Source organism: Patagioenas fasciata, chromosome 4 (genome assembly GCF_037038585.1).
Source record: "Patagioenas fasciata isolate bPatFas1 chromosome 4, bPatFas1.hap1, whole genome shotgun sequence".
In the NCBI taxonomy this organism is placed as follows: Eukaryota; Metazoa; Chordata; class Aves; order Columbiformes; family Columbidae; genus Patagioenas; species Patagioenas fasciata.
The window spans coordinates 23,925,974-23,940,421 of record NC_092523.1 but is presented as its reverse complement, the minus strand read 5'-3'; the positions used below and the strand labels follow the sequence as shown (position 1 = coordinate 23,940,421).

General features: G+C 37.2%; 1 protein-coding gene across 1 annotated transcript in view; it reads left to right on the top strand.

The window, feature by feature from the left end:
* The window catches only part of ARAP2 (ArfGAP with RhoGAP domain, ankyrin repeat and PH domain 2), a 138,273-nt gene extending 126,831 nt beyond the window's left edge, over window positions 1-11,442 (top strand). The window contains exons 32-33 of the mRNA XM_065836791.2: window positions 28-159; window positions 8,037-11,442. Coding sequence (XP_065692863.1) covers window positions 28-159; window positions 8,037-8,390 — 486 coding nt within the window. The 3' untranslated portion in view covers window positions 8,391-11,442. The remainder of the gene's footprint in view (window positions 1-27; window positions 160-8,036) is intronic.
* Window positions 11,443-14,448: the final 3,006 nt, after the last annotated feature.

The window sequence follows — 14,448 nt, the reverse complement described above, 5'->3', positions numbered from 1 at the left end:
AAAATAAGGAGTCCTTTTGTTTTTCAGCATGCAGATATATGGCCACCTGCTGGAAAAGCAAGAAAACAGTCTATAACTAAAAGTCCAAAGGTTGGAGGCTTATCACTCATTCCCATTCAACAGGAGAAGAACACTTGCAAAATCAGAGCGAGTACAGAAGTAAGTGAGGTTTAAACTTGATCTTGAGTTTCTAACCACAGTACTGTACTTTTAAATAGTCCAGTAATACTGAACTTTCTAGAGATGGATAAATATAAAATGTAGATGCTCGTATGTAATTTTCATTGTTTTATTATTAAAGGAACAGTTAGGACAATTTAATGTAAAAAAACATTGTGACCTAAACTTGTGTCACCTCTTTGGCTATTGAGTAAATCAATAGTGGATTGTGTGTGTTTGAGGATTTTTGAACAATGACTGTTCCTTAGAAGTAAATAGGACTTTTAGCTGGAAATATAATGCACTTTATTACAGTGCATGTGATTAGTTTTATTTTAACAAGGTACTTGAAAACTGTTCTGCATGGGTATTCCACCGTATCGTCTGTATAAAATAACTGCACCGTTCTGGTTATCTGCTCCATGAATGTCATGGAAAAGCTCTGATGGAGCTGACTGTGATACATTTAAGTTGTAATATTATTAGTCTCAATGAAGAACAAGAGGATTTAGTTACAACTCTTTGCAGAGGCTGAGATGTCTCACTACATTACGTGCACTAATAATATATCTCAACCTTACCATATTAGCTTGAGATTAATTTCTGGTATCTATACAGAGATACTGATGCTTCAGGGGAGGACTTATTTGCCTTACTTCCAGCTGAGAAGTGGTGGTGGTAGTGGAGGTGCTGTTCTGCTTGGGGAAAAATAGTGGTCACTAAACTGAATGCAGCAGAGAATAAGTGTTGAAACAGAACACCTTGGTCCTTTGACTGTATGCAGTGTTGTTTCTTGCATATTTTAAAGGATTTTGAAGGGAGGTAGGTAGTATGGTTTGTGTTTGTCATGGAGGGACTTTGAAATTAGTTTTAGGCAGACAACCAAGTCCAGACTTCTATTCTGTCCGGAAAAGTCGGGCAAAACAACCAATTAGAAACAGGGTTTATACAATTAGTTAGCACTCCAGTAACATAAAATACAGGTTCGGACATCAGTTGAGGAAATTATTGAGGTACAGCAAATAAGAATAATAGAGATCCACAGCATGCATACCCGCACTTAGAAAAAAACAACGCCAAAGCCGTTGCTGACTTCAGGATACTACACTTGCTGATCTGGTGAGGAAATCACTTGCTTATCTTAGCAAGGAATTATTTAATACACTCGCTTATCTGGTGAGGAAATACACTTCCCTGTCTCCAGCAAGGACCTACACTTGCTTGTGCAGCGAGGAAAATATCTAGGAAGTTATCACTCACCCACACGCAGAGATGAGGCAGTCCCGGGAGGTTACTTTAGATGGCGTCCCAGTCGCAGGAGGGCTCTCGATGGCAGCAGTCCCGCAGCTCAGAGAGGAGCGCACAAAGGGGATCCTTGGCGGGAACCCTGTTTTTATAGTCTTGTCAGATCTGGCTGTGGCCCACTTCTCCGCGCCTCTCCCTTGTCCTGGCTAGCGGCAAACAAAAGGAGCTGTCAACTGCCCCACTGAAGGTGAGGGGGAATGTGTTGGGGAAGAGAGGGGTGTACCTGCACCTTCCACATCGAGGAAAAGGGGGTGGGGAGGGGATGTGCAACTGCCACAGTGTTATCACCACTTACAGAGACAGTGGTTCAGGCACAGATTGGCAAAGCTGGCTCAGTTCCATAGCAAACCGAGAGCGAAGGCAGAAATAGTGCTTTATCTAAACAGCAACTCTGTCTTTCTCCTGTGACACTTTATTCCAGCATTTCTGCTCTGCCTTACTGCATAACACAGCATGAATGCAATTATGGTTTTCTGATTTTGTTTAATATCTCATTTCACTTCAACCTTCTCTCAGAAAGTATTTTTGCAATTCTTTGATAATTTCCTTCTAATGTTAGCATCTTTAAACTTTTTTTGAAGAAAGTAGATAATTCAAAAAGCTTCATAACCCTTAGAAATGTCTCCTACCTGTCCTTTATGCAGGTACAGTTGAGATCTCTAACGCATTCTTTGAAATGGCCACAAATTCAGACATTCTAGGATAAAGGGGTTTACTGGACTTTGAGCTTCATGATTTAAAATCCCTAATACCTTATAGTACTAGAATTATATTTTAATTGTTATTTTTGTTGATAATGTGCTTCATTAGGAAGGACTGTAACGTTTTGAACCCCGCAACATAGGATAAGTCTGCATTTAAACTTAAAAGTAGAAGATCACAGCCTTTATTTATGCCATGACTAGATCTGGAGAAATTTTATGCAATGAGAATTTGTATACTTTAGGAAGGGTGACACAATTATGTAATGGAAAATAAAAACTAATACTCTTTTTTTTTTTTTTTTTTTTTTTTTTTTCATGGAAACCTAAAACTTTAATGAACAATAAAACAGTACTGGGAAGTAAATATATGATATGGTTTTCTAAGGAGAAATATCATACAGCAGTGTAGTCAGTAAAGCAATAGATACCCATTGGAGACTATGCCTTCATTCTTTCCATATATTTGTAGTACTTCTCCAACGAGCAAAGATATCTCCATTTTTAAGCATTAAGAGTGTAATAAGGGAAGTAAGCATTTTTAGAAATGTGATGGTTTATGAAAAATGGACATCTGATTACAGATCAATGCACAAACTTGTAGTGGAAATATGATCAAAGTTATCTTCATATAGGCAGGAAAAGAGACTTGAAAATTTTACAAATGGTGAAGAAAGTGACATCTTTGATGTGAAGACAAAAGGAGGAAAAAAAGAAAAAATAAAAAGAGGAGTAAAAACCCGAAACAAGCAAACAAAAAAACCACACAAAAAACCAAACCCAAACAACAAAAACACACGTGAAAAACAAAGCAAAACACAAAAACAACAAAAAAGAACAAACAACTCAAAGATATCTACAAACCAAGTTTGTTATGAATGTTCTATGCTAAGAAGTCTATATTGAATGTCTACTTTTTTCCCCATTATTGGAAGTAATTTTATTGTGTCCTAATGAGAGAAAAATATAATACAGAAAGTCTGGAAACACTGTATAACTTCTAATAACAAATACCATCAAACTATTTCCATTATTTCTGCACCACTTGTTGCATCCATGGATTGTGCATTTCAAATATGCATATTTCTCATACAGAATCATTTAACTTAAATAGAAATACATTGCTGTATGTCTACAGTAAGTCTGTGATTTTATTTCAAAATATGGGAAGACTGGGAAATTACCAGAAACTTTTTCTTTCAAGTTGTAGTCAAAAATCATACTGACATAATAGGTTATACCTGTGTAGTGTTTTGAAAGGAACAGTATGTCACAGTGATAATGAAGGATGCAGATAGGGTTGCTCTATATTTTCTTGCTGGTGATGTGCAGAAGAAGGAAAAATGTAGTTAGTTGTACCGAATATTATCATCATTTTTTTCATCAATTATTTTATTAAGGGGCTGAAATTTAGAGGCAAACATCTGTTTCTAACATGAAATTGTTGCTTTTTACATTAGGGGTTATTGGGAGAAAAGTATGGAGTCCAGCAGTGTAATTTATAGTATGTGACTAACAGTGGATCAAATGCTAAGAAATAATATTATCATCAAGAAATTCGAGCTGGCAGCTTTTTTCACACATCATAGTGATAAGTTATTTTTAAGGGAATCTGTTTATAACTGTAACTGTTATTTCTCTAATTTGAACAACAGCATTTCACTATCAGTTGAATATTACAATGCAAATGTCTGGAGTTTAGGATTCCTGTATATACTGAATCTACTTTAAAAGCTAAAAATGTTGAGTAGTCGTCTGTGTTAAGGGTCTACATACCAATATATAAGACTTTTTCAGATGAGTATGCAATCTTTAAATTTAATCTGTCCTGTATTTGATCTCTTCCTACTCTTGCTATGCCCAGTTTAAAATGAGAACTATACTGACTTCAGAAGTGTAGTTGGTGTTTTTTCTTTTGAAAAGATGCAAAATTGGAACTTGATGTAAAAAATTCTGTAAATAGAAGATTTTTGCTCGTGACTGAATTTCACTAATAATTCTTAGTTTGCTGAGCAACAGTGTGTAGCTTGGAATGTGTTACTATGTTTTCCAAAAGGTACTGCATGAAATTTACATTCCACATTTTACATGCAGCTTTTCACAGATAGTCTCTTTGCTATTATTTTAGTGATTGAACATGAGTCACTGGTGATAATCTCCCTGTTTTCTTGTTCATGCAATAACATTATTTTAAATGGAAAATTAGAGCTTTTTAAAATATTTGGCAGAACAGAATTCCCCACATTCATGAGTCATTGGTACACTTCCTCAGTTGCCCTGAACTTTTTTCCACTGGGTATAGCTGAACACGTTAAATATTAGGATGCTTCTGGCTGGCTTAGGTGATGGCAGGAGATCCTAAACTGGTAGCAGTTGTTACTGAGGGCAGTAAAATTTAAAGGAATCTTCAGGCAAGCTAAAATATGCTCCATAGCATGCATCAGTGGTAGCCCATGCAGCAGTATTAACTCTTGCATGCATTGTTGTTCTAGGACTGTTGTGGGTGGGGTTTTTGTTTGCTTTGTTTTGTTTTTTACTTGTGTTTTTTGTTTGTTTGTTTTTTTGTTTGTTGGACATGTGATGGCCACTGGTGCTTCATTATTAATGGGTAGTTTTCATTCTCAGTGAATGCAAACAGAAATACTAGCCTCCTTAATGCTAAAAGTGATAGCAATAAAATAACCCCTCTATCTGCTCTTTTAAAAATTGTGGTTTATGTCACCCAAATGTTTGTTTCTTGTATTATTGAACAGATGCTAGCTCAGGTGAAATTTCAAGAGACTACACAAATTTAGACATTGTTTTATACCTTAGATCTCTTTAATGTAAACTCATTTAATATTTATTGTTTTTCTTCCTCCATAGCAACTAATTTGCTGCATCAACACTCATTTTTTGTAATGGGCTTATGTTTACTGTCCTCATGAAGAAAGAAATATCACTTTAAATATAAAGGCAAATAAGAACGGCAGAGGAATTTATTGTATTCTGTCTGCTCAGTTGGTGTGGCAGTAGGCAGGTCATTCATTTTGTGAAAGAACCTTATAGTTCTTGAAGAAAATAAGGTGTTGGAATTCTTTTGTGTATGACATCTTTGTTGACTACTAGAAGGTACTCAAAGCTGAGGGAGACGTTGGGTCTTTTTGTCTTTCCTATGTGCCACTTGTTCAGTTTGGCTGGATTTTTATGGAGTTACTCATCCATAGCACATGAGCAAGTTGTCAAATGGAATCTTGATACCTCATGTATTTTAATGCAAATGTGAAAAAAATATTCAAACACATAGAGAAGAGGTTCCCAGCACTTTTGTTTCACTTTTGTTTGTTTCACTTTTGTTTGTTTCACTTTTGTTTGTTTCACTTTTGTTTGTTTCACTTTTGTTTGTTTCACTTTTGTTTGTTTCACTTTTGTTTGTTTCACTTTTGTTTGTTTCACTTTTGTTTGTTTCACTTTTGTTTGTTTCACTTTTGTTTGTTTCACTTTTGTTTGTTTCACTTTTGTTTGTTTCACTTTTGTTTGTTTCACTTTTGTTTGTTTCATCATTTCATGGTCACTGCAACCAAGGCAGCCCTCGACCTTTACTGCTTCAACTAGACCCTCCTTGTTAGTGAGCATGAGGTCCAGCAGCACACCTCTCCTAGTCGGCTCCTCCACCATTTGTATCAGAGTTATTGTCAAGGCACTAGAGGAACCTCCTAGACTGTGGCTGGCCAGCCGAGTAGTCTTTCCAGCAAACATCAGGGAAGTTAAAATCCCCCACCACAACCAGGGCCTGTGACTGTGAGGCTGCTCTCAGATGCCTGTAGAAGGCCTCATCAACTTCCTCACCCTGTTCTGGTGGCCTGTAATAGACATCCACAACTGTATCACCCCTGCCAGCCTGCCCCTTAATTCTCACTCACAGACTCTCAACTTGCCCCTCACCTGTGCCTGGATAATACTCAATATGTTGTAGTTGCACTCTCACATAAAGAGCAACTCCACCACCGTGCCTGGCTGACCTGTCTTTCCTGAAAAGGACATAGCCATCCATGACCACATTCCAGTCATGTGAGCTGTCCCACCACGTCTCTGTAATTGCCACCAGGTCATAGTCTCCTGCCCTAACAGAGGTTTCTAACTTCTCCTGCTTGTTCCCCATGCTGCGTGCATTGGTGTACAGGCATTTCAGAGATCGAACTGAGCACACCAATTTTACCCTAGAGGTATGGGAGGCCACCCAGCCTTCATCAACTCTAGAGTGCTGCCCCACTGATGCAAGGCCACCTACAATCCCATCCCCCTTCGAATCTAGTTTAAAGCTCTCCAGATGAGCCCTGTTACTTCCTATCCCAGCATCCTTTTGCCCCATGAGATTAAACCTTTCCCACATATCACTGTTTGGACTGGTGTCTTGTAAAACCAACCGTTATCAAAGAACCCAAAGCCCTGCCTGTAGCACCAGTCTTGTAGCCAATTGTTTAGGGACTGAATTTTTCTATTCCATCTCATGTCATCACCCAAAACTGGAAGGAGGGATGAGAAAAATCACTTAAGTCCCAGACTCTTTTACCATCCATCCCAAGGCCTTGAAATCTTTCTTCACTCCCCTCAGACTATGGGATGCAGCTTACTCCCCACCTGTCTGGAAGATCAGCAGTGGGTAGTAGTCTGTTGGGTGCACCAGGTTGGGCAGCATCATGGTGACGTCCCTGATCCAGGTTCCAGGTAGACTGCACACTTCCTTACGATGAGGGTCAACTCTGCAGATTGGGCCCTCTGTCCCTCTCAGAAGGGAATTACCTACTACAATGACCCTTCTTTCTTTCTATCTGAGGTGGTCTTGAGGTGTGGAGTCAACTGCCTCTTTCTATGTGACCTCATAGGTGGGCCTTGCATCACATCCTCACCTACCTCTTCTTCAAGATCCAGGGCTTCAAACCTATTATGGAGGGGCACCTGGGGAAGCAACGCAGGTCTGCAGGGCGGTTGCCTGCGGCACTGAACTGGAACCTGCTTCCAACCCTCGTCATCTTTTTGGTCCCCTACCTCTGCCCAACAGCAACAGGGCAGGGGCTGTCTCAGGTCTTCAGTCCATCACATTTTGGGGGGGTATCCCCCTGGAGCCTCTCTGAGTGGCATGCCAGGGAGTTACTCCACCAGTCGATCTCCTTTTCACACTCCCTGGTGGACCTCAGCATCTCAACCTCCTCCTTAAGTTTTGCGACCATGCTGAGCAGATCTTGCACCTGCTCACACCTCACACGGTTGGGATGCTGGCCATCCTCCACCCGCAGCAACAGACTCTGGCACTCCCTGCAGCCAGAGACCTGAACAGCCACGATTCGGGGCAAGCAGTCAGTCTGAGTCGCTACAGTCTTCTTGACTTTATCAAGGAATACTGAACAGCTGCTGAGAATGTTTGTGTGATCATATAAAATAATCTTTCATACTTTCATGTAGCTCAGACATTAAGTTAGCAAAATTGCAAAATTCTGAGTTGTATTTGTTCAGCTTAAGAATTCTGAGTTTTTAAGAGTATACGGGTTTGCTGTAAAACATGAAAAACTTGAAAACTTAGTCTGCTGTGGTAGAATGAAAAAACCAATTGTAAACATATGAAAATTAATGACTTTATTGTCATGGTACATTTAATTAAAAGATTTATGGAATTTTCAGAAGTATTGCTAATAGAGGAAATATGTCCACTAAAAATACTTACTAAGTGTTAATAGTACAAATTGTTGGAATTTAAAGCTGTTAACTGTGCTGTCTCAGCTCAAGTTATTGATTTTTCTTTTAAACTTATGTGAAACTAATGAGCAAGAATTGCAGTCTAAATATTTAATATTATGTTAATGTGAATGATCTTCTCTTTGCTTGTTTGCTCAGAATATAGCACTGCAGTCTGGGAAATCAAAATTTGGTGAGCATCATGAAACTGACTTTCTGGAAGACAGAAAAAACTTGAAAGAAAAAGCATCTATTGTGGCACAATGTTTGGAACGGAAGGAGGAGAAAGTGCAAAATCATGCAAAAACACATCGGAGCTTGATTTCTGTTGAGCATGTAGGTGCAGGGATGACTGACCTACACCAAAGATCACATAGGGCACCGAAGAAGAAGAAGAACAAAACAAACAAAACTACTTTGGAATTAGACAACAAATTGCCATCAAATGTGATTCAGGAACTAAATACAGTGCTTCAGAAGAACAGAGCACTTCATGATGAAACTTCCAGCTGATATCCTGTGTCTGTATTATGTGTGTCTGTATTCCCTGGACAAAAGTAGTGGTTTTTTGATGTTTGTAGTTTGTACAGTGCAGAGGAAATATGATTTGTTTATATGCAGGTGTTGATTTTGTATATGTGTATGCCACATTATAATTTAAGATTGAACAAGGAGAACTAAATATATAAACCCCCTAAAATCTGGAAGTTTTCCTGTGCAGTGCAATGACACCAGGGTTTTGTCTATTACTTTTTTGTTGCAGATTTTCTTTGATATAATAATTCTAAGCTCTATCGAAAGCTTTTGTTCTGTTTATATTCTGTACTATCTTTTAAGTACTGGAAAGATAACTTTTTGAAAGGAAGACAAGATATACACTGAAATTCATACAGTTGGCCAGCAGTATTTTTAATTGTCTAACACTATAAAAATGAGTAATATCTGCTTTGAAAAGCGATTTTTGCATTTTTTTTTTTATTTAAGAATAAAATTAGTATTTGCTTCCATAGACTTGTGGTCTGACAGAATGGCATGTGAAATAATCAAAACGAAGAGGAATGTAGTAGATAAGACAATGTATTAGTTCTGACATCTCAAAACTGTGTCTGTATGGTATACATCTGATTATAACATCTAAGCAATGAGACAGAATACTGAGGATGACAAAAGTAAGTCTTCAAAGCAGCATCTAGTTTAAAAGGGTATATGATTTGGAAGAGTAGCATCATTTCTTTTTGCTCAACAGGCCTTGGTTAGCTCAGGCTGACAAAGGCAGACTGTTCTGTCACTGTCTGGATAGAGCTTGCTTGGTGCTGACAAAGTTGCTGGCATCTGATGAATATATAATATTCACATGAAAAATTAATTTCCTTAACAAAAATGGTCCATGCACAAGCATATCTATCAGAAGGGTGCTAACTTGATTAAGAAGTGCCAGTTACTAAATGGGTGAGCAGATTAACCCTTCCCTTTACCACGAGGAGCAAGGTGAAGAGTATGCTGTTCGCGGGGACTAGGAAATGCTTGTGCTACAACTGTCACAAGGATCTTCTTCTGTGTGTGAGGAGAGGTCCCAAGGTTGAGACAGCCTCACCTCATTTGCTGCATTCTGAGTATGTAGGTGGCAGTTTCTGACGACACGTGATGTACTACCATGCAGCTTTTTTAGTTTTTAAGCCCCGAGTTGCTTAGATTTAAAAATCAGAATCTGGCTTCAAAATACCTGTGTGAGCAATGAAATTGTTTGGTTTTCTTCAGTTGTTTTGTGGATCTCACTTTCACTTGTCCCATGGGATTTCCTCCTTCCTCTCTTATGGCATATCTCAACTTTTACTGTGTGCCATAACAGCTGGATGGGCAGAAGGCACCGCTGTGCTGAGGCTGCTTCCAGTGTTGCAGGTGCTGCCTGGTTAAGCAGCACAACCAACAGAGCAGAGAGCTAATGAGCTCACACTGCACCTTTGCTTCAGGGGAGGCATTAATAAGGGCATCTGCTTTATTTTGCGGCTGTCACTTTTGTGGTCTGATTAGCCACTCTGCCACAGATTTTCACCAGCCTTTTAAGAACTTACTGATGCTTTTAGTTTTATTGGAATTGGCCAGACCTCATAGGTTAGAAGAGAGAATTTTAAACTTTTAAAACTTTGAATAAAATAAATGGTTTATTGAAAATTGTTTTAAATAGTATCTTAATTCCTTAAAATTTCAGAGGAAAAATTAAATTTAATCAGCATGAACGAAATTTGATTTTTATTAATGGATAGTTTTGAGGCTGCTTTATGTTAGTGAATTTCTTCCCGTAGAGAAGCAGGATGCTCGCTTATCCTCTCTTCTATTTTCGGTAATCACAGGTGCCGTAACACTTCTCACATAATTTACTTCTATTCTTAATTGCATTAAGCAGCTTAATTGGAAAAATAATTTCTTTGATCAAAGAAATCAGACAAATGACTCAAATAATGTATCTGGCAACTCTGCTAAGAAGTTCAAGGAAAATGAGATCAAACTCAAATATTTTATCATGTTTTGTATTTATTCATCTGGAATGTAGCCCTGACAAAGCAACCTTAGTCTTTCAGACTTTGCACTTACCATATCTGACCAGTTGTTAAATCTGAAACAAGTGTGCAGATTTTAATTTTCCCGGTGTACTATTGAGAGTTTTGCTACTTTTAATTTGTAATTGAGCCTCTTCTAATCATTGAGGCCCTGGCTTAAGAAAGCATATAAACCTGAACTTAAATTGTATTGACTAAAGCTGGTGCTTAATGTTAATAACCACATTCTTAGTTGCCGATTTGAATCGGGGCTTAGTGTTATCAAGAGAAATTACTTTCTGGCTGAGGCTGGACTTGAATGTACTGTTTACAGTTGTACTTTTATTTGCAGATATTTTTCAGTGTCGAGTAACGATTGCTGTATTGTTTATCTCTTTATTGGGTTCTTAAAAATGACATTTACCTCTGCTGAAAGCCTTGTGCACCATTTAAGCCTCTACACTAATGGAACAAATGGAGCAATGGAAGGGTTTCGTGCATTGAAGTATGTCTGTGAAGAAAATGTTTTGTGTATTTTTATTGGATCTAAGGACTATAGAACTATTTGTTCTATTTCAAAAGCATATCACAGATAATTTATCTGTATGGCTGTTTTTAAAAGGCCCTAAATATCAAGAAGAAAATATTTGTTACTAAAATATGTTTGAATTTGGGTTTGTATGTGTATATACACATTCACTCTGTACATGTGTATGTGTGCATACAGTTACGTGCACATCCACAGAGATACATTGAATGGTGACAGTGTTAACCCAAGGAAAACAGAAACTAAATTTGCAATGAATTCTTTCAAATAGGTACCAAAGTTTTGGACAAATTATCTGATATATCATTGTTGCACTACAGATTTCAGACTGATTGAAGACCTGAAGAATAAATGCTTTACTGCAGTACCTTAATGGCTGCTGATCTTTTATTCTTCCTCTCTTATGTTATGGAATGGTAAAGGAAGAGTAATTTTCAGACAATAAATGGTAATTATTTTAATAAATGCTATTTCTCTAAAACAGGCAATGAATTTTTTCAGAAAAAATGAAATCAATAAAAATGTTTACAAAAATATATGTGTGTCTTTCCATATTAAATAGCCCGGTGTTTACTTTCTGATCAGCAAAATTAAATTAAATGAGAGACAGGTATTTTATGTATGGCTTATTAAAGTGGGAAGACTAGGATTAAAAGAATTTCGGTAAATCTCAGGTTCATCATTACCTTGTTAGACTTTTGCAACGAATGCAGGTGTAAGGCTGACATGTAAACCTGATTTATGCTAATTGTTTGAACATAATGCCTGGTTTTATTTGTGTGGTTTTTCTCACATTTATCACGATGGGGGAAGGAAACAACATCAAACCTGAATTAAAATACAATCTGGAATCTGTTTTATATTTTCCTTTAGTTGAGCTGATTATTGGCTACCCTACTGGCATTTTTCTTTGAAACAGATCTTTTTCCGAGATATTATTTTGGGTTCAAAAGAGTAGTTTGAACAGTTTTTGTCCCCCAGCAGAGAGCGTGTTAGTGTGTGGTCAGCTGAATCATACGAGTTCTACAGTGAGCTGATGCAGAGCTTACTTTTACTGTGTGACTCAGGTTGGGACGCAATTTCTACATTTTAAGGTTCTGCAAATGTTATCCAAGAATCTGTCCAGCAGGGGAAGGATTTCCCCAAAGATTTCTTCAGTTAACTGGGAGGGCTTGGCCATGTCATTGATTTTTTTTTTTTTTGTTTCTTCATTGTGAAGAGCTCTGGGCTGTTGTGCCTAAAGTGAGTTGTTAGGATGCCAGAGGCATCCCTGGAGTGCCTTCCATGGCTATATAGAGGGGTAGTTTTGTACTGCTCTGCAGATACAGGTTTATCAGAGAGCTGAAGCTACAGGAATTTTATCTAATTGCTATGATTCTTGTCACCCCTGATACAGTGCTGGCACAGTTTGTGTTCTTAAGAGTGCTACCAAGCTTGCAATGCACTTCAGTTTTTTGAAGTGCTTTAATACTTGCTTGGCCTGCCTGGCCTTCCTGCTTGTTGTTCTAGACCCTATTCAATGTCATAGACTCTGGAACATCCCAGGTTGTCTTCCATATACATTCTTCTTCTGCTCATTGGCTTGATGTGGTTTTGTGCTATTTTTCTAGTTTGTGACTCAAACTTCAGCCATGCTTTCTGTTTAGATCTGATGACATCTCTTGACTATTGACTTTGGCTTTCTTTGCAGATGGTATGTGCATTATGGTCAAGCTTGACTTAACCTTTGTCTTAAGTCCTGGTAGGAATGTTCTCAGTGTTTCACTGTAAAGGGATTTCACTGAACTGGCCGAGAGATAGAGGTTTTGATGTTGACAAATAGGTGTTGCAAAGTTCTGTAATTTATTTTTATAAATGCCTCTGAAGGTCTTTTACATATTTACATTTGTAGTCCTCAGCAAATTAGAAGGCAAACTAAAGCAGATGTACTCTGTTTGCTTTTTTAAAATTATTTTAGTTAATTGCCTTAATGATCCTATAATATGTGTTGTGCCTGGTAATAAGAATGCAATTTCTTGCAAGTTGTACCTTTGGTTACATAAACAGTAAAGCCTAAACAGTAAACATAAAGCCATTTCTTTCAAAATTTAATTAGCATTGGTTTGTCCAGTAATGCAGACTGCTTAAGAACTAACAGGTCTGAATAAATAGAGGTTTGTTTTACATATGAGTTTTAGAACTTGTTATTTTCTTCCCTATCTATGGTTCCAATATGTTCAATTTAAAAGCTAATAATTTGTTTGTATTTGAGTTGTTTTACTTTGTGTGTCTGTTTAAATTACGTGATCAAAATATAATTTCTTCGAATAGGCTTTAGCCATTAGCCTTTAGTTCGCTGTGTCTTAGTTTCACTTGTGATTGGTGTCCAGCACTTAATTTGTTTTCAGGATTGTTGGTTTTCTTCCACTTTTTATTAATTCATCTTGTACACAGGAACTTTTCAGGCTCATTGGATGATAAATATCATAAATTGCGTATAACAATCTTAAGGTCTTCCTAGGCTTCTTTTATAGGTAGAACATTTTTCAAGAGGATCCCTACAGGCTTTCCTTCCAGGGAAACCAGACTTCATGGGAGATAAAACAACTTTCATGTAGGAGAATATACCTTGGAGTCTTGTTTAAATTGCTGAATGAAACAACAGTACATTTTATCCATATCTTGAAGGTTGTTGGTTTAGTTCACTTTTTGATCTTGTATAGCACAGCTTAGACAAGTAAATGAGTTTTGAAAATGTTGGCATAGGATCTGTTCCAAAAACTAGTGTACAGAAAAAAAAAAAAAAAAAGTGAGAAATCTCACCATTCACTTAAGAAAGTTTATTTTTGCTCATTAAATAGCAAAATAAGAGTTAATTCAGGGTCATTGTTGAGTTTTTTTTTTTTTTTTCCCCAGCTTTTAAATAAAAGTTCTCACTAGCTTGAACTTTCTATGAATTTTCAATATTTGTGAATTTCATTTTGAAACCTTGTCTTCCAAGACTTAAATCTTAATAGAGAGAAGTTACTAAATGTAAAATATTTTAAAAAGACCTTTTATGAAAGTCTGTATTCCTACAAATTAGCTACATCAATGCAGCATTAGTTTGTTTAATGCTCTCTGAATGGGATAAATACATATCCTGTGATGATTATTTGTCTTTTCTAATGTCAGTCATGAAAAGAGTTTGGAAGTTTCTTGTATATGACTGAATTCATAAAAAATGCAAATTTAGGATATTTACCATTTACTATTGGAATTTGTCAAAACATCCTGACAGCATTAGGCAAAATATTGCTATTGAAATTCAACAGCCATTAATATGTTGCTTGAGTATTTGCAACCTTAATTTGTTACAGCTATTGATGACAAAGTAGTTACACAGAATCTGACGTTTCTGCAGTTAGTAGTCAATTTATGTCCAGTTGAGTCTCTTGTGGCCATCTTCTCTTTCTCCAAACTCATTTGGTTTCAAAAAAGACCTGCATTAGTTTAGAATTTGAAATGT